This window comes from Bradysia coprophila (assembly GCF_014529535.1).
Source record: "Bradysia coprophila strain Holo2 chromosome X unlocalized genomic scaffold, BU_Bcop_v1 contig_117, whole genome shotgun sequence".
Taxonomy (NCBI): domain Eukaryota; kingdom Metazoa; phylum Arthropoda; class Insecta; order Diptera; family Sciaridae; genus Bradysia; species Bradysia coprophila.
In genome coordinates this window covers 2943765-2969504 of record NW_023503292.1, presented here as the reverse complement: position 1 = coordinate 2969504, position 25740 = coordinate 2943765, and the positions used below count along the sequence as shown (strand labels likewise).

The following is a 25740-nucleotide window of genomic DNA, read 5'->3' as shown; positions in this document are numbered from 1 at the left end:
TGTTGTGCGCTGCTGGACCGCGAATTTCCGAAATAGAACGCGATCGATCAGTTTCAATCAAGTGACGAAGCAAAAGGCGAAACGAGGCTCCGACGGGTCGACTGGGCCGAATTTCACCTCCGGTTTTGCTTAATGAATTTACCTTATTCTATTTGCAAATTCTTATGTTGTAAATTACAGCCAGTAGGTGTCAGCCGTTGGCTTAAATAAATAAATAATAAATAAATAAATAAAAATAAGGAGTCTCCACCTAGTTTAATGGCTTCCACTGGAACACCATCTTCTCCGGGACACTTTTTGTTTTTCATCTCGGCTACTGCGGCCTTGACTTCATCAACAGTTATGACGGGCATATCCTCCGATCCCACGTTTCTTATTATTGGTATATCTTCGGTTTCTTCCGTTGGACTCTGTCTTGCTGAAGAAAACAAATTCTCATAAAATTCTGTTGCAATGTTTAATATCGCATTTCGATCCGTTTGGATCGTTCCTGTTTTGTCTCGTAATTTGAAGATTTCTTTTTTGGCGTTTGTCATTTTTCTCCGTAAGACTTTTATATTGCAGTTAGATTCAATTGATTGTTGACGTTATCTAATTCGGCAGTCATTTTCGTAGCAAATTCTTCATTTTGTGTGTAAAGCCGTTGTAATCCTTTCACTTTTTTGAACTAGTTGTGATCTTTGAAATCTGGTATTTATCGTGACTCTTGCACGAACCATTCTGTGATCACTACCTGTTGAAAAACTGTTTAGGACCGTAACGTTCTTAACGGTTGACTTACAGCCAGTTATGATGTAATCGATCTCATTTTTCGTTACACCATCTGCACTAGCCCAAGTCCATTTCCGTTGAGGCTTTCCTGCAAAAAAATGAATTCATTGCGTACAAATTGTGTTGCTGTAGGAAGTTGAGTAAAGTATTTCCACGCTCATTTCTTTGGTCGTTGCTAAAACTACCAATAGAAACTTCGGAGTCTTCTTCTCGTTTTCCCAGTTTAGCATTGAAATCACCGATTAGATATTGGTAATGTGATGGGTTTTCGTCCAGAGCTTTCTCGACATCTTCATAGAATCTTTCTACTTCTTCGTCATCATGGGTGGACGTGGGTGCGTAAACCTGAATTAATTTGACACTGTATCTGTTATTTATCTTCAGGCTTAAATATATCACTCGATCGGATATGCTTTTCGTGTGAGTTATGCGATCCGACCACCACTTGTTTATGAACAATCCGACACCGTGCATCAGCATCTGACTGTCACTTCCTCGGTAGAAGAATGTATGCCCTGATTGTAATTTCAGGCATTCCTCTCCAGGTTTTCTCACTTCGCTCACTCCCACAACATCCCATTTTATCTTTTCTAGCTCTTCTTCCATTTCTTGCATTTTTTATCTTGACGACAATGTTCTGGCATTATATGTGGCAATGTATAATTCGTTGTGGCTTCGTTTGAAGGTTTTTAGCATTAAAACACCACGCTTGCTACTGCGGGTTTCCTCCCAAACGTATGGCAATCGCAATTCGAGCTGTATTGTTGTTCAAAAGTAGTCCCAACTCAGACGACGGTATCACTTGCAACCACTTTGACGATTCGTTTTTGGATGATGCAAGTAAGCGCGCTCTATCTGTTTGGTCAGCATTGCTCAACAATGTTTCGAAAATTAATTTCTTATTCGGGTAATCCCAATTCGTTTATAATTCCCTTGACTGAAAGTCAGGGTCTTATGAAAGAAAATACCCTTAAATGTCCGTAACGCTAAGTTCACTTTGATATTTTGAAAATGTTCTACATTGGCAAAAAACGTTAAATACAGAAAACGTCCGTACACTTGTGGACTCGATAACTCGAGTAATTCTTTACCGATTTGCAAAATTTTGGTTTTAATCGACGGAGAATGAAAATCATGAGGTTAAGTTCGTAGATGGGCTATATTGGGGTAATGAGATGGGAGTAATTCTTAAGAGAATTTTATTCCTTGTTACCGCGATAACTTCCCTAATTCTTATCAGATTTTCAATTTTTTTGTGTTATTCGACGAAGATTGAAATTCTTGAGGTTGAGTTTGCAGATGGATAATGTTAGAACAACGAGATGGGAGAAATTCTACATAGACGCTTTTCCTTTTGGACTCGACAACTCGAGTAATTCTTTACCGATTTTCAAAATTATGGTTTTAATCGACAGAGAATGAAAATCATGAGGTTAAGTTCGTAGATGGGCAATATTGGAGTAATGAGATGGGAGTAATTCTCAAGAGATTTTTATACTTGTTACCGCGATAACTTCCATAATTCTTATCCGATTTTCAAAGATTTTGTTTTAATCGACGAAGATTGAAACTCTTGAGGCTGAGTTTGCAGATGGATAACGTTCGAACAACCAGATGGGAGAAATTCTACATAGACGCTTTCTCTTGTTACTGCGCGATAACTTGAGTAATTTTTACCAGATTTTCAAATTGTTTGTTTTAATTGACAGAGAATGATATTGGAGTAGTGAGTTTGGAGTAATTGTAAACATAACTTGTTATACGACGACATTTTTGCAACGGATTTCCAGAAAAATTTCTTATTTGACGAGTTGTGAAATTCTGGCTTAGAAAACGCTTAAAATTGAAGGTTTCGCACTGTCAGAACCTGGGAATACATTTTAAGCTAAAAAATTATTAATTTGAGGTTATTCGACTTTCGCCAACAATATTCCATGTACCAAAAACACAACTTTTTGTCAGATAAATATCAAATTTAGGTGTCCCAAATCAAATCAGATGTTGTATTTGACTCACCGCGGTCCATTTAGCACACTTAAAGTTTATTTTACATTTTTGCACATTTTCATCCAATTTCGAGGCGAGATTAAAGTCTCAAAATCACCATCGGGGAACTTTGACGATCAGTCATGAACTCAAAAAATATTTTTTAGACTTGATCTTTTTATAAAATAATCTGTGAAGCCTGGAGATTAGATTACCATGTTGACTCAACTTTTTATGTACACCGAGCCCACCGTAAAAAATCGATATATGTGACGTGGGCCGAAAACGACGAAATTTTCAAAAATCGATCTGGCGGCAGCACAAAATCAAAGTTTGAATTTTTTTTTTCCATAAAATGATCAGATGGACCAGCTGAGTGGATTTCCGGCTGAGCCTTAAAAGAACTAACACATTTTGTAAAAACCGCTACACCCTACTGGTAATCTGCGATATACGACAATTTTTGCGTGAAATCGTGTTCTTAAAAGAAATTTTTTCGTTCCTAAAGTGTTTGCACGAGTGTGAATTTTGCCAGAGTGAAGCGAGGGCCGTAATTCACATGAGTTTTTTTTAAAGAGGTAGGCAAGAAATGCGCCACCTGTTCAGCCTCATATTAGGAGTAAGACATCGCTCGCTGGACCTTCAACTCATAGCTCTTTTTGTTTCTTCAGGAAATTAAATAAATATGAGTAAAATGAAGCATGTGATGACTGCTGTTTTCTGAATAAAAGAGACATCACCTTTTCATGTGACTTTAATTTTGTGATCTCATTTAAAAATGGTTAGAAAACTAAGACTGGAATTATAGAAAAAAGCCAGTCAAGGGGCCTGACCCACCCAAGAGGTGGGGCCTAGTTTATTTTAACAATAAATGTGCTGCCCAATTAAATGAGGTTGCTTTACTACACAGCATACACGCAAAAAAAGGAAATTTCGGATGTACGTTCAAGATGTACAAAATCTACATTTTAGACGTACATTCTACGTACTAGACGTAGTGATGTACGCATAAAACGAAAAATGTACAGATAATACGTTGAATGTACTGATAACTCAACCATTGGTCTCATCGTCGAAATGTACGTTTTAGCCGTAGCATGATTTACGTTTAAGACGTAGGATGGTGTACATGTAAGACGTACAATAATATTATGTTTGGTGTTGATGTCAAAAGTTATATCTGAATTGTTTCACAAATTATTTAAAAGAACAATTCGATTTAAATATTCATTTCAATTAATTGTTGTATTGTCGTATTGCTCGTTTGGCTTCTAAGCTGTTGGATTGCTTTGAAACGACCAATGTTTTAAAAAAATTCGACGTAAAGATGTAACGCGATTTTAACGTTCATTTTAATATTACCACGGAAAATCAATTTCTTGCCAATAGAACCATGAGAGTTCATCCAAGAAAAAGAGGTTCTTATAATGCGTAGGAAATGGAATTCTATTATTTAATTTTATCACGCGTATTTAATTTTGAACTCTGGCCTTTGATGAGACCATTATACTTTCACAAGTTTCTGATCGGATTCGGAGTTGCCATTGCCAATCAACAAGCCCAAATCCGACATCTAAAAAAAGTGATGATTGAATCACGACTTGACAAATGGATGCGTTGCAGCTAAAAAATCGGATCTATTTTTGATTAAAACCTTCAATCTCTTGGAGCCTAAGAAAATATAATTACTGCAACAACATCCGACCTTAACAACTCTAACTTACTCGAAAATTTCAGAACAAGAATACATATTTGGATTCGGTCTCACCAGTCATTATATTGGCTTAAAAGTACTCAGATTTTCTAGCTCAATAGGTTTGTTCCAAATAACTGTAAACGCGAACTTTGACAACCCGAACCACGACGATTTCATCCATAGACGACATAACCTTGGCTTTTCGCTGAAATTTTAAGGCCCCGTATATATAGTGATAGCTCATTTTTCATGAGCAATTGTTTAGGTTCTGTTGTCTATTGATGAAATTTGACAATTCGTATGGCCTTGGAACAGATGTATAGCTACAATTGCATAAATAAATGTACAAATCTACCGAGAATCCTATGATCATGTGTTCTAGATGAACTGTACATTATATTTTTAAAGGAACATGTGGCGAAAATTTCATAAATTATCAATAATAATTATTTTTTAAAGTTTGAAAACTCGACTTCTTTTGGGAGCCTGAAATTTAATGTTTAATCATCAGAAAATATTTGCCTGAATGTTGCTAAACTCAACTCAATTTAAGTTTGCAATTGGTTAGCATTCTACAATTTTAATTGTTCCACAGCGTTCCACATGTTGTCAACAAAAGAAGCGTAAAGAGTGTCGTTTCACTCACAAACATGTGGAATTGAAGAAGCGTAAAGGCAAACGCTACTTCTATGTGGTGGAACACGCGTGGAACAAATAAAACGAAAGAAACAAACGAAACCCACCAAAATTGCATTCTTATGATGAGATCAGTTGCTACTGTCAGTCCACTGCGTCTAAACTACATCCTTTTTCTACTATGTTTAAAAGGAAATGACAAACAAAAGAACTCTTCAAAGTAAACTGTTCGTAACTCAACAACTAGTTAGCTCAGTGCGAAAGTCACTGACTCAAGATCGAGAGGTCCCCAGTTCAATTCACGCCAGTGACAATGTTTTTTTTTTTTTCATTCGCGTTTGAGAAACCCAGCACTTTGTTTTATATAAAGTAATCGATCTCACATCTGTAAAGTGGGCAAAGGACGAAATATAGTAACATTATTTCTAGAAAAATTAAAAAAAAGCGAAATTTCCAATATACGTTTTATTCGTACATTGTACTGATAACTCAACCATTGGTCTCATCGTCGAAATGTACGTTTTATCCGTACGACTTTTTTTTTGCGTGTATCGATCGATCAAAAGATATTATAATTACTAACAATATGTTGAATTTAGAATTTTAGTTTGAAATTAATTATAAATGTGATTATGTATGATGTGGATTGTTGCACTTAAAATTTCTTAAACACTCTGCAGAATCGCCGTGAATAATTTCGGTGAAATGGTGTCACCCTGCCTTACACCTCGGCCGATTCTGAATTTCTCCGTGCTCTTATGAAGTAAGTAAGTAAGTAAGCTTATGAAGTTTTATACATGAAGTAGCATTTTTGTACACATATCGAATTGTGTTGGAGTACCTTGAGTCTACTCTACATTCGTCTAATGCGTCCAATATCGACCATGTTTCCACTGAATCGAAAGCTTTTTCGAAGTCTATGAATAGCAAGACTATGTCGATGTTGTATTCACGAAACTTCTCAATAAGCGTTCTCATCACCTGCAAATGGTCGTTTGTGCTGAAACTAGATCTGAAAGCAGCTTGTTCAACAGGTTGGTAGAAGTCGAACTTGTTAGTGTCTCTCTTCACCACCAAAGACTGTCCCAAGCCAGTTTGAAAAAGAGTGGAGGGAATGAAGTTTAACGAGGACGTAGCAGTAGATAAGATAGGATTAGATAGATCAATCTTAGGGCTCAATGAATCGTGAGCTAGAAGCCGAAAGAATTGGGGTTAAGGGATCAACGTTGAGGTGAAACAACACGATCAGGAAGCCCAAGGATAGAACGATCCCAGAATTCTTATTAGCTACTAGGTTAAGCTTTTAAAGGACTTCCTTTAAAAGACGCCAATAACCTTTTGCTCAGATAGGTTCAAAAGAATGGGCAAAGCTTTCTGGAAAAGAATGTTCAAAAAGAGTAACACTACCGCGTCGGGCACTGTGTGTGGGAACTAGGATAAACCTAGTCCCTGTGTTGAGTTAAAAATACAAACTGTATTTGATGTTATCTTTATTCAGTCTGATTAAGAACTAAAAACTAGATTCACATATTTCGCTAATATAATCCATATGAAAGTATAACGTTGCAATACATTTCCTACATTAACGTTGCATTTCCATGTTTAGTAAATAATATATTGTTTACTCAATAATATATTTCACTTCTTATTTATCTTTATAAACGTATGACACTTGTGGTTTGCTAATCATTCATATTTCTAGGCCATAGCTCCATTACCACATGTGCACTTTGATAGGCACTGTGGTCCCGGTACGTGCAGAAATGTGCGGGTCAGAGCTCGGGGATTACCGGGGGAGAGCAAAGTAAAGCTTTCATACTCACCAACCCGCAGTAGCAAGCGTGGTGTTTTAATGCTAAAAACCTTCAAACGAAGCCACAACGAATTATACATTGCCACATATAATGCCAGAACATTGTCGTCAAGATAAAAAATGCAAGAAATGGAAGAAGAGCTAGAAAAGATAAAATGGGATGTTGTGGGAGTGAGCGAAGTGAGAAAACCTGGAGAGGAATGCCTGAAATTACAATCAGGGCATACATTCTTCTACCGAGGAAGTGACAGTCAGATGCTGATGCACGGTGTCGGATTGTTCATAAACAAGTGGTGGTCGGATCGCATAACTCACACGAAAAGCATATCCGATCGAGTGATATATTTAAGCCTGAAGATAAATAACAGATACAGTGTCAAATTAATTCAGGTTTACGCACCCACGTCCACCCATGATGACGAAGAAGTAGAAAGATTCTATGAAGATGTCGAGAAAGCTCTGGACGAAAACCCATCACATTACCAATATCTAATCGGTGATTTCAATGCTAAACTGGGAAAACTACCAATAGAAACTTCGGAGTCTTCTTCTCGTTTTCCCAGTTTAGCATTGAAATCACCGATTAGATATTGGTAATGTGATGGGTTTTCGTCCAGAGCTTTCTCGACATCTTCATAGAATCTTTCTACTTCTTCGTCATCATGGGTGGACGTGGGTGCGTAAACCTGAATTAATTTGACACTGTATCTGTTATTTATCTTCAGGCTTAAATATATCACTCGATCGGATATGCTTTTCGTGTGAGTTATGCGATCCGACCACCACTTGTTTATGAACAATCCGACACCGTGCATCAGCATCTGACTGTCACTTCCTCGGTAGAAGAATGTATGCCCTGATTGTAATTTCAGGCATTCCTCTCCAGGTTTTCTCACTTCGCTCACTCCCACAACATCCCATTTTATCTTTTCTAGCTCTTCTTCCATTTCTTGCATTTTTTATCTTGACGACAATGTTCTGGCATTATATGTGGCAATGTATAATTCGTTGTGGCTTCGTTTGAAGGTTTTTAGCATTAAAACACCACGCTTGCTACTGCGGGTTGGTGAGTATGAAAGCTTTACTTTGCTCTCCCCCGGTAATCCCCGAGCTCTGACCCGCACATTTCTGCACGTACCGGGACCACAGTGCCTATCAAAGTGCACATGTGGTAATGGAGCTATGGCCTAGAAATATGAATGATTAGCAAACCACAAGTGTCATACGTTTATAAAGATAAATAAGAAGTGAAATATATTATTGAGTAAACAATATATTATTTACTAAACATGGAAATGCAACGTTAATGTAGGAAATGTATTGCAACGTTATACTTTCATATGGATTATATTAGCGAAATATGTGAATCTAGTTTTTAGTTCTTAATCAGACTGAATAAAGATAACATCAAATACAGTTTGTATTTTTAACTCAACACAGGGACTAGGTTTATCCTAGTTCCCACACACAGTGCCCGACGCGGTAGTGTTACTCTTTTTGAACATTCTTTTCCAGAAAGCTTTGCCCATTCTTTTGAACCTATCTGAGCAAAAGGTTATTGGCGTCTTTTAAAGGAAGTCCTTTAAAAGCTTAACCTAGTAGCTAATAAGAATTCTGGGATCGTTCTATCCTTGGGCTTCCTGATCGTGTTGTTTCACCTCAACGTTGATCCCTTAACCCCAATTCTTTCGGCTTCTAGCTCACGATTCATTGAGCCCTAAGATTGATCTATCTAATCCTATCTTATCTACTGCTACGTCCTCGTTAAACTTCATTCCCTCCACTCTTTTTCAAACTGGCTTGGGACAGTCTTTGGTGGTGAAGAGAGACACTAACAAGTTCGACTTCTACCAACCTGTTGAACAAGCTGCTTTCAGATCTAGTTTCAGCACAAACGACCATTTGCAGGTGATGAGAACGCTTATTGAGAAGTTTCGTGAATACAACATCGACATAGTCTTGCTATTCATAGACTTCGAAAAAGCTTTCGATTCAGTGGAAACATGGTCGATATTGGACGCATTAGACGAATGTAGAGTAGACTCAAGGTACTCCAACACAATTCGATATGTGTACAAAAATGCTACTTCATGTATAAAACTTCATAAGCTTACTTACTTACTTACTTCATAAGAGCACGGAGAAATTCAGAATCGGCCGAGGTGTAAGGCAGGGTGACACCATTTCACCGAAATTATTCACGGCGATTCTGCAGAGTGTTTAAGAAATTTTAAGTGCAACAATCCACATCATACATAATCACATTTATAATTAATTTCAAACTAAAATTCTAAATTCAACATATTGTTAGTAATTATAATATCTTTTGATCGATCGATACACGCAAAAAAAAGTCGTACGGATAAAACGTACATTTCGACGATGAGACCAATGGTTGAGTTATCAGTACAATGTACGAATAAAACGTATATTGGAAATTTCGCTTTTTTTTAATTTTTCTAGAAATAATGTTACTATATTTCGTCCTTTGCCCACTTTACAGATGTGAGATCGATTACTTTATATAAAACAAAGTGCTGGGTTTCTCAAACGCGAATGAAAAAAAAAAAAACATTGTCACTGGCGTGAATTGAACTGGGGACCTCTCGATCTTGAGTCAGTGACTTTCGCACTGAGCTAACTAGTTGTTGAGTTACGAACAGTTTACTTTGAAGAGTTCTTTTGTTTGTCATTTCCTTTTAAACATAGTAGAAAAAGGATGTAGTTTAGACGCAGTGGACTGACAGTAGCAACTGATCTCATCATAAGAATGCAATTTTGGTGGGTTTCGTTTGTTTCTTTCGTTTTATTTGTTCCACGCGTGTTCCACCACATAGAAGTAGCGTTTGCCATTACGCTTCTTCAATTCCACATGTTTGTGAGTGAAACGACACTCTTTACGCTTCTTTTGTTGACAACATGTGGAACGCTGTGGAACAATTAAAATTGTAGAATGCTAACCAATTGCAAACTTAAATTGAGTTGAGTTTAGCAACATTCAGGCAAATATTTTCTGATGATTAAACATTAAATTTCAGGCTCCCAAAAGAAGTCGAGTTTTCAAACTTTAAAAAATAATTATTATTGATAATTTATGAAATTTTCGCCACATGTTCCTTTAAAAATATAATGTACAGTTCATCTAGAACACATGATCATAGGATTCTCGGTAGATTTGTACATTTATTTATGCAATTGTAGCTATACATCTGTTCCAAGGCCATACGAATTGTCAAATTTCATCAATAGACAACAGAACCTAAACAATTGCTCATGAAAAATGAGCTATCACTATATATACGGGGCCTTAAAATTTCAGCGAAAAGCCAAGGTTATGTCGTCTATGGATGAAATCGTCGTGGTTCGGGTTGTCAAAGTTCGCGTTTACAGTTATTTGGAACAAACCTATTGAGCTAGAAAATCTGAGTACTTTTAAGCCAATATAATGACTGGTGAGACCGAATCCAAATATGTATTCTTGTTCTGAAATTTTCGAGTAAGTTAGAGTTGTTAAGGTCGGATGTTGTTGCAGTAATTATATTTTCTTAGGCTCCAAGAGATTGAAGGTTTTAATCAAAAATAGATCCGATTTTTTAGCTGCAACGCATCCATTTGTCAAGTCGTGATTCAATCATCACTTTTTTTAGATGTCGGATTTGGGCTTGTTGATTGGCAATGGCAACTCCGAATCCGATCAGAAACTTGTGAAAGTATAATGGTCTCATCAAAGGCCAGAGTTCAAAATTAAATACGCGTGATAAAATTAAATAATAGAATTCCATTTCCTACGCATTATAAGAACCTCTTTTTCTTGGATGAACTCTCATGGTTCTATTGGCAAGAAATTGATTTTCCGTGGTAATATTAAAATGAACGTTAAAATCGCGTTACATCTTTACGTCGAATTTTTTTAAAACATTGGTCGTTTCAAAGCAATCCAACAGCTTAGAAGCCAAACGAGCAATACGACAATACAACAATTAATTGAAATGAATATTTAAATCGAATTGTTCTTTTAAATAATTTGTGAAACAATTCAGATATAACTTTTGACATCAACACCAAACATAATATTATTGTACGTCTTACATGTACACCATCCTACGTCTTAAACGTAAATCATGCTACGGCTAAAACGTACATTTCGACGATGAGACCAATGGTTGAGTTATCAGTACATTCAACGTATTATCTGTACATTTTTCGTTTTATGCGTACATCACTACGTCTAGTACGTAGAATGTACGTCTAAAATGTAGATTTTGTACATCTTGAACGTACATCCGAAATTTCCTTTTTTTGCGTGTATGCTGTGTAGTAAAGCAACCTCATTTAATTGGGCAGCACATTTATTGTTAAAATAAACTAGGCCCCACCTCTTGGGTGGGTCAGGCCCCTTGACTGGCTTTTTTCTATAATTCCAGTCTTAGTTTTCTAACCATTTTTAAATGAGATCACAAAATTAAAGTCACATGAAAAGGTGATGTCTCTTTTATTCAGAAAACAGCAGTCATCACATGCTTCATTTTACTCATATTTATTTAATTTCCTGAAGAAACAAAAAGAGCTATGAGTTGAAGGTCCAGCGAGCGATGTCTTACTCCTAATATGAGGCTGAACAGGTGGCGCATTTCTTGCCTACCTCTTTAAAAAAAACTCATGTGAATTACGGCCCTCGCTTCACTCTGGCAAAATTCACACTCGTGCAAACACTTTAGGAACGAAAAAATTTCTTTTAAGAACACGATTTCACGCAAAAATTGTCGTATATCGCAGATTACCAGTAGGGTGTAGCGGTTTTTACAAAATGTGTTAGTTCTTTTAAGGCTCAGCCGGAAATCCACTCAGCTGGTCCATCTGATCATTTTATGGAAAAAAAAAATTCAAACTTTGATTTTGTGCTGCCGCCAGATCGATTTTTGAAAATTTCGTCGTTTTCGGCCCACGTCACATATATCGATTTTTTACGGTGGGCTCGGTGTACATAAAAAGTTGAGTCAACATGGTAATCTAATCTCCAGGCTTCACAGATTATTTTATAAAAAAGATCAAGTCTAAAAAATATTTTTTGAGTTCATGACTGATCGTCAAAGTTCCCCGATGGTGATTTTGAGACTTTAATCTCGCCTCGAAATTGGATGAAAATGTGCAAAAATGTAAAATAAACTTTAAGTATGCTAAATGGACCGCGGTGAGTCAAATACAACATCTGATTTGATTTGGGACACCTAAATTTGATATTTATCTGACAAAAAGTTGTGTTTTTGGTACATGGAATATTGTTGGCGAAAGTCGAATAACCTCAAATTAATAATTTTTTAGCTTAAAATGTATTCCCAGGTTCTGACAGTGCGAAACCTTCAATTTTAAGCGTTTTCTAAGCCAGAATTTCACAACTCGTCAAATAAGAAATTTTTCTGGAAATCCGTTGCAAAAATGTCGTCGTATAACAAGTTATGTTTACAATTACTCCAAACTCACTACTCCAATATCATTCTCTGTCAATTAAAACAAACAATTTGAAAATCTGGTAAAAATTACTCAAGTTATCGCGCAGTAACAAGAGAAAGCGTCTATGTAGAATTTCTCCCATCTGGTTGTTCGAACGTTATCCATCTGCAAACTCAGCCTCAAGAGTTTCAATCTTCGTCGATTAAAACAAAATCTTTGAAAATCGGATAAGAATTATGGAAGTTATCGCGGTAACAAGTATAAAAATCTCTTGAGAATTACTCCCATCTCATTACTCCAATATTGCCCATCTACGAACTTAACCTCATGATTTTCATTCTCTGTCGATTAAAACCATAATTTTGAAAATCGGTAAAGAATTACTCGAGTTGTCGAGTCCAAAAGGAAAAGCGTCTATGTAGAATTTCTCCCATCTCGTTGTTCTAACATTATCCATCTGCAAACTCAACCTCAAGAATTTCAATCTTCGTCGAATAACACAAAAAAATTGAAAATCTGATAAGAATTAGGGAAGTTATCGCGGTAACAAGGAATAAAATTCTCTTAAGAATTACTCCCATCTCATTACCCCAATATAGCCCATCTACGAACTTAACCTCATGATTTTCATTCTCCGTCGATTAAAACCAAAATTTTGCAAATCGGTAAAGAATTACTCGAGTTATCGAGTCCACAAGTGTACGGACGTTTTCTGTATTTAACGTTTTTTGCCAATGTAGAACATTTTCAAAATATCAAAGTGAACTTAGCGTTACGGACATTTAAGGGTATTTTCTTTCATAAGACCCTGACTTTCAGTCAAGGGAATTATAAACGAATTGGGATTACCCGAATAAGAAATTAATTTTCGAAACATTGTTGAGCAATGCTGACCAAACAGATAGAGCGCGCTTACTTGCATCATCCAAAAACGAATCGTCAAAGTGGTTGCAAGTGATACCGTCGTCTGAGTTGGGACTACTTTTGAACAACAATACAGCTCGAATTGCGATTGCCATACGTTTGGGAGGAAAAGTATGCGAAAAACACACTTGCCGATGTGGAAAAACTGTCGAAGAAAACGGCCACCACGGTTTATCATGCATTAGGAGCGCTGGCAGAATTCCGAGACATGTAGGATTCAATAAAATAACCTTGAATGCCTTATCTAAAATCGATTTCCCGAGCATGCTAGAACCGCCTTGAATAAGCAGATCGGACGGAAAGCGCGTTGACGGTGTAACCATCACTCCATGGGAACGAGGAAAATCTTTGATTTGGGACAGTTAGCGACACCGTTGCTCCATCATACCTGGCCCAATCAGCGAAAATCGCTGGCTCGGTCGCAGATCAATCAGAACGTCATAAACATATTCACTCCTATCGCTTTCGAAACGTTCGGGCCAATGGGAGAGGACCAAAGCACTGTCAAGCACCGAAGCTGACTTTGACATCACTCAATTAGAAGGCCAAAAACACACCTGTTGACTATTTTTTTTAAAAATTTTGATAACCATTGTATGAAAAAGAATAGCCAACTTTGATCGGTTCAGTCCTCTATTTGAGTGACGTCAAAGTCAGCTTCGGTGCTAGACAGTGCGTTGGAGAGGACACTAAGAAATTCATAAATAAAATCGGAAAACTGTTGCAACAAAAAACTGGAGAAAAGCGCTCGACGAATTTCTTGATACAACAATATTCAATAGAAATTCAAAGAGGAAACTGTGCATCAATTTTGAAAACGTTTGAAAATGAGGATGCTAATGCCGTTTCAAACATCTTTGATTTGCTATAAATCTAAAACTAATTAGAATAATTTCTTTATAAAATAAATATATAAATGATTTGGAAAAAAAAAATTATTCTTCAAGTTAAACTGGAGTAAAATGGGAATAAAGATAAATGGAGAGTACCTGAGCAATCTCCGCTTCGCTGATGACATTGTACCGATAGCAGCGAATCTAGGTCAGGCTCAGCTTATGCTACAACAGTTAAGTGAAGAGGCAAGCAAAGTTGGCCTCAAGATGAACTTATCGAAAACAAAAGTCATGACCAACATCGGGGACGATAGAGAAATCAAAATTGGTGACACTGTCATTGAACGAGTCGACAGCTATGTATATCTAGGACATAAACTGAAGTTAGGTCTGGACAACCAAACTGCAGAAATAAGACGTAGGATTGGTCTTGCATGGGCAGCGTTCGGAAAACTCAGACTAATTTTCAAAAGCAAAATGAATAATAGTCTGAAACGAAAAGTTTTCGACACTTGTGTCCTTCCAGTGCTCACTTATGGAGCGGAAACGTTAACTTTAACAAAAGCATCCGAAGATAAATTGAGAGTGACACAAAGAGCCATGGAACGGAGTATGCTCGGAATAACACTCAGAGACAGAATGACGAATCAATGGATTCGACAACAAACCAGGGTCGTTGATGTCATGGAAAGAATAGCATCTATGAAATGGAGCTTGGCGGGACATATTACAAGAAGGACAGACGAACGTTGGACCAAAAAGATCATGAACTGGCGACCATATAAAAGACGAGCTATAGGTAGACCACCAGAGAGATGGACAAACGGAATTAAGAATATTGCAGGTACAAACTGGCAGCAAATGGCAATGGATCGTACGAAATGGAAAGAAGTTGGAGAGGCCTACATCCAGCAGTGGATAGAAACAGGCTGAAAAAGAAGAAGAAGAAGAAGAAGAAGATACCTCAACGTAACAGACCTTAAAAGAGACAGTTGTATTGAATATATTTTGAAGGTTACTTGACATAAACTGTTAATTTTCATTCAAATCCTTAAAGAAAATTCCAAGAAACCTGGAAAAGCTAATTAAATTTGCCAAAAATAATTTCAATAACTTGGGATCTTTAAATTGGGTCCAATGTCGTTGTGGTCAGCCCATCTGCAGCCATCTAAAAATCGAAGAACAAAAAAATCTCCACATGACATGAAATCGGAAAATCGACACTAAATCCAGCTTTGTTATTAAAAAAAAAATCGTCACAATAACTATTAAATATTACGTTTTATTATAAAATTCTTTACATAACTAGTCTATTTCTTAACACAATTGCCTTGTTTGTTAATATCTTAACTAAAATCATAAATTATTCACTACTCTCTTATTTCGTAAGATCTGAAAACTGCTATCAATTTTATATGCTAAATTTTTCGTTGAAATACTTTAAAAAAACCTTCGTTATTGTGAGATTAGATGCAATCGCATACATCACATACGAAACTAATTTGAGTCAAACGTTCTATTATGAGTTTTGAAGTTTGTTTTCAATTTTAATGAAATGACTGTAGGAGGACTGAAGGAAATAACAACAGCAACTAATTTTCTTATTATTTCAAAAATGAAATCATTTGCCAGTCATCTAATCGTCACACGAGCAGAACTTTTTCCAAAAATCTACAACAGTTCATCTTCGATTTCTAAATACTCAAAGTCCAACACAAAACTCAGTGGCTGACTTTTCTGCTTTTTCATATCATATAACCTTCGAATAAAGTGTGAACTGATATGCTCCGAATTAAATCCATAAATAGAAGCTGTAGCTGTTACATTTGTTGTTAAATATGCGTTTATTGTAACTGCCATCGTTTTATTAGAGTACTTTATAGATGCAGTGCTGTTTCCCTGTAAATAAATATATTAAATTCAGTGAACATTTGAATTTTAAAACACAATATATAGAATAACTTAAAATTAAGCACTACAATAGGACGGTAAAGTAGAGATTACAATCAAGTTGATATCAGGTAGATACTAGTCATTTTATAATACTTTGGCTATTCGCACAATGTGTGAATAGTTTCTTCGTGGCCATTCGCACATTCTGAAGAAACTTCTATCGTTCTTTAAAAGAAATTCCGCTACGTATCTAATCTCTTCATGCATTAAGCTTTCAATTTACATTATGTCCAAAAGGAATAACCCTTTTTGTTTAAAATCCAAAATGTTTTCAGATGTGGTGGCGTCTGTTATTATTAGTAGAGAAAGTATTCGCCTTAATCAAAAATGAGAAATTCTATTAATTTAATTTAATCTGGCGAGATTTAAACTCGAGACCTCCAGCACACTAGTCGAGAATCTTAACACTGACCTATTGCGTTCTTAATCTTGTTGGAAGTTATTTGGAACCGTTGTAACGGAGAGAAATAATCTTCAAGGGATTTCATGTGACAGTATTGCGAGGCTAGGCTCGAAATCTTGTCAATGTTTACTTTTTTGTAGATTCTTATCCTTCCAAAATTATTTTTTTTAAATAGTTGTGAAGATTGCTTCACCGTCCAAAGTACAGTCAAAAATTAGTTGTTTGGCTTTCAGTGTATACGTGATAACCTTCGATTTGGTTCGATTAATTTCGTTGATGTCATGGAAAGAATAGCATCTCTGAAATGGAGCTGGGCGGGACATATTGCAAGGACAGACGAACGTTGGACCAAAAAGATCATGAACTGGCGACCATATAAAAGACGAGCTATAGGTAGACCACCAGAGAGATGGACAAACGGAATTAAGAATATTGCAGGTACAAACTGGCAGCAAATGGCAATGGATCGTACGAAATGGAAAGAAGTTGGAGAGGCCTACATCCAGCAGTGGATAGAAACAGTCTGAAAAAGAAGAAGAAGAAGAAGAAGAAGAATTTCGAGGCCATTGTCGCAGCACCAAAAAGGATTCTTGACTAACACCAGAGAGGACTAGAAAAGTTTCTGATTATCTGTTCCAATGATTAAATATTGAACTCTGGATGACAGGTACGATACAAACCAGAGCAGAACGGCATTCGAGATCGTAGCATTTTACGGATAAGTTTCTTCATTTTGACCCTATCGAAAGCTTTACCGATGTCGACGTTGTATGTATCAAGCTGGGCGTTTTGTTCGAATATTCCATGGGAAGGGACATTTAGTGTGAGAATATGAGTTTCTACACAGCGAACAAATGAAAGACGACCGACTCTGGTGAAGTCACAAACAAGAAGAACGTTTATCGACACATATGATTACGACTATGTACAACAATATGACTAGACAGATAAGTCCATTTGAACAACATTGAAATATCAAATCCTAAATTCAACATATAGTTCCATTAAATTCGATTCGATGTTTATGTCCGGAAGAAATGCGTGCTGAGAGACCTTGGTGTTACAGGGAATGATCAGTTTCAACTGCAGGAAGACTACTCGAACACTTTGGCTAGATTTAGCATTACATTCACACCTCTGTAGCTTTTGACGTCTGATTTCCGTCCGGACGTATAAACTGGAGTTAGCTGGCCGATTTTGAACGCTTTTGAGTAGCATTTCGAAGTTAACGATTAAGTGTAGATTAGGGTGTAGCGGTTTTTACAAAATGTCTTATTTCTTTTAAGGCTCAGCCGGGAATCCACTCAGCTGGTCCATATGATCATTTTATGGAAGAAAAAAATTTCAAACTTTAATTTTGTGCTGCCGCCAGGTCGATTTTAGAAAATTTCGTCGTTTTCGGTCTTTGTCACATATATCGATTTTTTACGGTCGACTCAGTGTAGGTGTAATTATTAAGCCAATTTTGTAACTTCCTATTTATATATCTACGAGAAAAGATCCAAAAATGCCAGTCGGTACCGAAAACTCGGTTTTTAAGAATGCGCATCAAAAGTTCGAACTTATTTTTTCATTAGCAGTTTCTTAATCAGGCGTCAATTCTAACCTACAAACTTATTTTTGCAAAAAAAACTACACCCTGGGTGCGGTACAACCACTAAAATCAATGTTCTCCAAAAGGCGCCGAGTATTTTAAATTCATGTCAAAACTGCTTGTAATTTCATGCAAAAGTAGCGATGGCTCATGACCTTTCAAAAAAAAATTGTTCAGCCACACTGTGTTTTATCGATTATCGATATTCAAGGGCAAAGGCAATCATCGATTAATAACAATTGATTATCGATTAAACATTCGTTTGATATTTGTCAATTACGGAAGCTCGGAACTATCCGTTTTTTAACGAAAATGGTAGTTCACCTTCCAAACAAACTAATTCCCTTGACTGAAAGTCAGGGTCTAACGGTCGAAAATGGGTAAAAATGAGGGTCCGTAACACAAAAAACATTTTTTAGGTCCGTAACCTAATTTTTTTTTTTGGAAAAAATGAAAATGAGGATCCGTAACCCAATTTTTTTTTTGGAAAAAATGAAAATGAGGATCCGTAACCCAATTTTTTTTTTTGGAAAAAATGAAAATGAGGGTCCGTAACCTTTTTTTTTTTTGAAAAAATAAAAATGAGGGTCCGTAACCCAATTTTTTTTTTTGGAAAAAAATGAAAATGAAGGTCCGTAACACAATTTTTTTTTGGAAGAAATGAAAATGAGGGTTCGTAACCTAAAAATTTTTTTTTGGAGAAAATGAAAATGAGGATCCGTAACCGAAAATTTTTTTTTTTGGAAAAAATGAAAATGAGGGCCCGTAACCCAAATTTTTTTTTTGGAAAAAATGAAAATAAGGGTCCGTAACCTCAATTTTTTTAGGAAAAAATGAAAATGAGGGTCCGTAACCGAATTTTTTTTTTTTGAAAAAAAAATGAAAATGAGGGTCCGTAACCCAATTTTTTTTTGGAAAAAATGAAAATGAGGGTCCGTAACCAAAAAGTTTTTTTTTGGAAAAAATGAAAATGAGGATCCGTAACCGAATTTTTTTTTTTTGGAAAAAATGAAAATGAGGGTCAGTAAACCAATTTTTTTTTTGGAAAAAATGAAAATGAGGGTCCGTAACCCAAATATTTTTTTTTGGAAAAATGAAAATGAGGGTCTGTAATCTAATTTTTTTTTTGAAAAAAATGAAAATGAGGGTCAGTAACTTCAATTTTTTTTGGAAAAAATGAAAATGAGGGTCCGTAACCGAATTTTTTTTTTTTGGAAAAAATAAAAATGAAGGTCCATAACCCAATTTTTTTTTTTAATGAAAATGAGGGTCCGTATGAGGGTATTGTGATGCCTTCCAACTTCCTTTTATTAGTGAAAATTATCATTTTGGTTTCACTTGGGTTAATGCTTAACTCGTTTTTATCACACCAGCTAGAGATTTTATTAAGAACCGATTGGAGAACATCGCAGAGCGTAGGAAGAAATTTGCCTCTAAGAACTGTGGCAAGGTCATCTAAAAAACCTTCCGTTCGATGTCCTAGGTCGTTTAGAAGCGTAATAATTTCGTCTATGACTAGACACCACAGAAGCGGAGGTAGGACACCACACTGTGGACTGCCTTTCGTTACCGTAATCAGGATGGTCGATGATCCATACTGAACACGCACAATTCTCCTTCGTAACATGAAGTAGATCCATTCCGCAACACCTAAGTCAATACCAAATTTGTGGCAGGCATTTAGAATAGCTCTGAACGTGACATGGTTGAAAGCGCCTGACACGTCTATAAAACAGCCAATAGCAAACTCATTGTACCGGAGAGCATCCTCGGCACTAGAGACTACGTTATGAAGTGCATTTTCACAGGATTTGCCTGGTTGATATGCATGTTGTTTGGCATGAATAGGTTTTAAGATGAGCGGTCTATCTCTGATGTATCTATCGATCAGCTTTTCTAACGTTTTGAGACAAAACAATGTTAGGCTGATTGGCCTAAAACTACTAGCTTTAGAATAATCAATTGTACCGGGCTTAGGGGTAAATGCTACCCTAACTCCTCTCCAAATCTTAGTAATATACTTTAGGCTAAGCGAGGCTATGAAAATGACGCGTAATGACGCATAATTAGGGGAATCGCTTTTTGCAGTAGCGCTGGAAATATTCAGTCTGGTCCAGGAGATTTAAATGGCGCAAAAGAATTGATGGCCCAGTTAATTCTGTCGTTCGTTGTAATGCTATTAATAAGGAGCTCATCAATAGGAGCGTCTGTGATTCCGACGTCTAGAGTTGGACTACTATCACCATGAACGATGCAATCTGGGAAGTGGGTAGTCATAAGGTGCTTATATGTCTCATCAAGTGATTCAGTGAAATTGCCTGATGGAAGTTGTAAGAAACCGACTAATTGGGTTGGATCCTTAGAGAGGATTTTATACATTTTTGCCGAGTCTCTTAAGCCGTCAATAGATGAACACTGTTCCTTCCAACAAATTCTATTCTTCTTCTTCAATACGGATTTATACATCCTTTGAAGGTCATACAAAAAAATTTGGAAGGCAAAAATTATGCTTTTTCATATTGAATGGGGGACTGAAGTTTTGACAAGTTATTTTTAATCGACGTAAAACATTATTCCAAACAAAAAATTGTTTCACGGTATGTCTCTAAAATGCACTGATCTTTTTATAAGTTCGTCTAAACTTTAAAACGTACAGAAAATTACAAATTGGCGACCTTATATTTTTGGTTTTACACTGTTTTTAGATATTCTTTTGATCAGAATTCTCGATACCCATGTAAATCTTGCTGCAGAACACTTTCCACATACTTATTTTCATCGAGACTGGAAACGGCTTCCGGGACATTTTAGGCAGCTGACAAAATTGGGTCGATTTTGGGTCGTACTTTGTAAACAAAATTAATTTTATAAAAAAATCTGTGCATTTTCGAGGCATACCATAGAACAATTTTTTGCTTAGAATAACGTTCTGCGTCGAATTGGTCAAAACTTCAATTCCTCATTCCTCAAAGTAATTTAAAATTATCAAAAATTCTACCGTTTCTAACGTTCCAACGTACAGCTTTGAACTTAATATGGACATACAAGCAAAAATATTCCTGCACTTTGAAAGATCTTGAAAGACTGCACCGGAGCCCACCAAAAAAATTCGAAAAAATTGGTCTAGGTCCCTAGGTTCACTCACTGAAAATTGCAAAAAAAATTTATGTAAGAGAAGAGCCTCAAAGTTCGGTGAGTGGACCTGACGTCTAGGACCTTTACTTTTTGTCGTGAATGGTGAACTTTGCTGCACTTTTTCATGCTCTTTCAGGATATACCAACCACAATGTTTTTACTTTTTTAATAGCTTCACAAATGAAGCGTAAAATTTTGTAATCGTATTACAAAAACTTTACAAATGCAAATTGCATTGCAAAATTACAAAAAAGCACCTTCGATTTCCGAAGCCATTTGGTTAGTCACAACTTTGCACTAAAGTACACCATTGAACCCAAAAAGGGTCCATCATTAGCGTTTTATTACGTTTTTTGCAAGGTTTCAGTGACTGAGTGCACCCAGATATTCCTAACTTTTTTAGGTTCAATGCTTTCATGCTTTTTGAAAGTTCATAAACAGCAATTTTGTAACGTTTTTGTAATACGCTTGAATTGCGAAGCTGTTACAAAAGTAACAGTCATGCGACTGGTATATTCTGAAACAGCTTCAAAAAGTGCACCAATAAACCTAACAAAAAGTGGGGCCAAGTCATTACGCCCACTCAGTGAACAAAGGTCCACACATTTTTTTTTTCATAAATTTCACAAATGATCAATGGCGCAATTCGATACACTTTTTCAAGCTCTTTCAAATTGTATCAGTCTCAGAGATGTACCTAGTCTAAACTTGTAATAGAAATCGTAGAGCGGCCTTGAACTAAGTCAATATTGTTCCTTTACTACATTTCTTTCATATTACTGCGCTTACTGAATTTATTTCTAGCGTTGAACAATAGCGTTGGTCTTCGTTTAGGATCCCAGTTGTGTGAAGAGTACAAGTGTAATTGTGGTGCTGTGGTTAAGAAGGACGGTTTGCATGGTTTATCGTGCAAATTAAAGATAGGGATTATTGCTAAACACGATTCTGTCAATAATGTTTTTGGTCATGCATTTTCCTCTGCAGGATTTCCCAATATTTTGCAACCACCTGGTATTTCTAGAGACGACGGTAAAAGACCTGATGGTATGACAGTAGTTCCGTGGAGTCATGGAAAATCACTTTTATGGGATGTAACAATACGTGATACTTTGGCTCCTTCATACATCAGTGAATCCTCTAAGAAAGCAGGGTCTATTGCAGATAAAGCGGAGAGATTTAAGCATAATCATTATATACGTCTTAAAGAAAACTATTTATTTACCCCCCTTGCCTTTGAATCATTAGGTTGCATGGGTCCAGAAACAAAGAAATTTATTGACAAGTTGGGATCGTTGATGAAGAGAGCATCAGGGGAGCCACGTTCCAAAGATTATCTGTTGCAGAAAATTTCTATTGCTATACAAAGAGGCAATGCGGCATGTATTCTTGGAACTTTAGGAAGTAATAGAGCGGATGATTTTTATTTATTGTAATATTTGTTGATTGAAAAGATCGTTTTTTTATTGACTGCGCCGTATGCGAGCAGTCTTTTTTTTCGCTTTGAATAAATAAATAGATTTTGCTTTGTAAAAAAAAAAAAATAGCGTTTCTTCGTTACAAATTTATTCAATTTGTACACATAACAAGTTAGAGATTTGCCTGAAAAAGTTGGAACGCCTTCCTACTTGATTAAGATTATTTCATCATTTTTAAAGGACAGACGCTTTTCGGTCTGTGTCAATGGAGCCAAATCTTCAACAAAATCCGTCCGGCTGGACTTACTCAGGGTTCGGTTATTTCGCCATTATTGTATGCGGTCTACACTTCAAATCTGAGAGTACCTTTGAGTTGTGAGAGTGGATATTATGCCGATGACACCGCTATTCTCTCTTCAGTGAAACAGTCCAATACTGTGATCAAAAATCTCTCAGCCGCTCTATCGAAGATCCACAAATATTTCGTTAAGTGGAAGATTAAGATTAACCGTGCCAAGACGCAAGCGATTCTTTTCAAATTTAATCAATCAAGCAGACGAACACCATTGAGGCATTTGTACTTCAACGGTTCGTTAATCAGCTTTAAAACGGAAGTGACATACCTCGGGATGGTTATTGATCACAAACTGAATTTTACAAGACAAGTTGAATCGTGCAGAACGAAGGCGCTAAAAAGCTTCAAAGCACTCTATCCGCTCCTCTGTCGGAATTCATTGCTATCAACCGAGTCAAAGTTGACTTTGTATAAATGCATCATTCGCCCTAAAATGACTTATGCGTCACCGGTATGGATCGGAACATCACGAACGAATCACAACTAATTGAAGGTAACTCAGAACTAAATTTTAAAATGCATTCATAATGTGCCGAGAATGTTCCCTACGGTCGCACTCTCAGAAAGGTGCGGAATCTATTCTATGGTCAACTTGTTGCAAGAACAAGCCAGTGTTTTTTTTGCAACAAATGTTCAATTTCTGAGCATGAATTGATTAGGCATATTAACGCGTTGATTTTTAGTCTGTTTTCTTTCTTTCGTTTTCTATCTTTTAGTTCTATGAACTGTAAATTTATCTTTTCTTTCTTTCCTTCTTAAATGATAAAAATAATGAAGAGGTTTTTTGATTGTTTGATAGTTTTTGCCTCAACGATCTCATCAGTGATGTTTTGTTCTTCTTTCTAAATTGTACTAAATTCAGTGTAAAGATGACTTGACAAGTCGGTGTAGAATCAATAGATTAATCACGACGATAAAATTTGTAAAACTATGTATTTATATCAAAGATTTATTGAATAAAGGCTCACGATTTATATAAGATTTTTGGCTTAGTTGTAAGGTACTTCAATATTGAATAGAATGTGGTGACCAGCGTTACAATAGTACCACTCTTTTAGTTCCACTTTTTTCCGTAAAAGGGAAAAAGTGGAACTATTGTAACGCTGCATATATGCAGCGTTACAACAGTTCCACTTGTATAAGGAAAGTGGAACTAAAAAAGTGAAACTATTGTAACGCTGCATATATGCGGCGTGAAGATAGTTCCACTTTTTCCTTTTACGAAAAAAGTGGAACTAAAAGAGTGGTACTATTGTAACGCTGGTGTGGTGGAAAAAACGTTTCAAATTTGGGTCCAATGTGACCACTCCTCGGCCCGAAGTGTATTTCGTACATAAATCGAGTAAATCTCATCCCATTTTGCTATTATTATTTGTCTTATATGGATGGCAAATGAATACCGAATAGGATGTTGAATTTTTGGTTTTGGTTTGGCCGCTTCTTGGCCCTAAAAGTATTTTCCATAGGATTCGAAAAAATTTCATCCGATCCGATTTTGCTAATTTTTAGTTTATTTGTAAGATAATTGAATATCGATAAAATGTGATGAGACTGAGGCCGCTCCACGGGCCTAAGTGTATTTTGAATAAAAATGGAGTAAATCTCGTCCGATTTTGTTAGTTTTAGTCTTATATGGAAGGTTATTGAATATCGAATGGAATGTGGAGAAAAACATTAATATTTGGGTCTTTGGACTGAGATCGCTCCTCGGCCCTAAGTGTATTTTGCATATAGCTCGAGTAAATTTGATCTGATTTTCCTAATTCTTGGTTTATTTGTAAGGTAATCGAACACCGAATAGAATAATGACGTTTACAAAATGTTAAATTTGGGTCATACAAATGACTCAGCTACCATCAGTGCTTTGAATATAAATTAATATTTTTGGTCAATTTGGTTACTTACTTTTGAAAGGAATGTCGTACGGGGCTTCGTAGTGCTATGCTCAATTTCTAAGACGTAAAGATTTTGTATTAGTTTTACTTTACCTACGTTTAGGTGTGCAATAGGCTTACGGTCAAAGTAGAACGACGGACGCACTAGATCACGACGCAATAGATGTAAGGGGGCTTAGTCGAAGCAAACACATGGACAGACATTAGGTCTCATCGGAGTCGACTTTGTGTGTGTTTTATGGCAAATTTGGTTTGTTTTGAATTTTCACTATGTAAGCTTTCAAGAAATGATAAAAAGAGATCGGAACAGTTGAATCGATGATTAGAGAAAATGGAAAACTAGTAAATGGTTGGGAACACGATAGAGTGTATAATTCGAGCCAATTTCTACAAATTTGGTAGCGAAAGAAGCGCATCTTAATTCTACAGATCAAGTTTGAAAATGAGGATAATTGAGGATGTGGTGGGGTTCTCTTTGAAATGTGGAATCGGCGTCAGTAAATGTTTGCGAGAACGATAGTGTGTAAATTCGATCCAATTTCTACAATTTTGGTTTCGGCTCTGCAGGTCAAGATTAGTCTGTTTGAAATGTGAAATTGACCTCAGTAAATTAACTTTGTAAATATATTGCTGATCAGCAATTAATGATTTATTTTTATATTCGTTTATTGAAGATTCCGTTTTACAATAGGGCAACTCCCGACCCGAGTTTAAGTTTTTATACTCGAGTATAAAAAATAAAATTTTGACAGAACTAGCGTAGCGATGAATGGTTCAGTAATTTGATAATAAGTACCACGAAAATGTTTCCGTATGTTGATTTTATTAATGAAATCCGTGGACCTGATGTCTCTGAAGCTAAAGACATTGAGCTGGACAA

At 36.3% G+C, this 25740-nt stretch overlaps 1 protein-coding gene across 1 annotated transcript in view; it reads right to left on the bottom strand.

Moving 5' to 3' along the window:
- Positions 1-15375: 15375 nt before the first annotated feature.
- LOC119067055 overlaps positions 15376-25740 on the bottom strand; it is a 39860-nt gene continuing 29495 nt past the window's right edge. Inside the window, exon 3 of the mRNA XM_037169801.1 lies at positions 15376-16009. Coding sequence (XP_037025696.1) covers positions 15782-16009 — 228 coding nt within the window. The 3' untranslated portion in view covers positions 15376-15781. The remainder of the gene's footprint in view (positions 16010-25740) is intronic.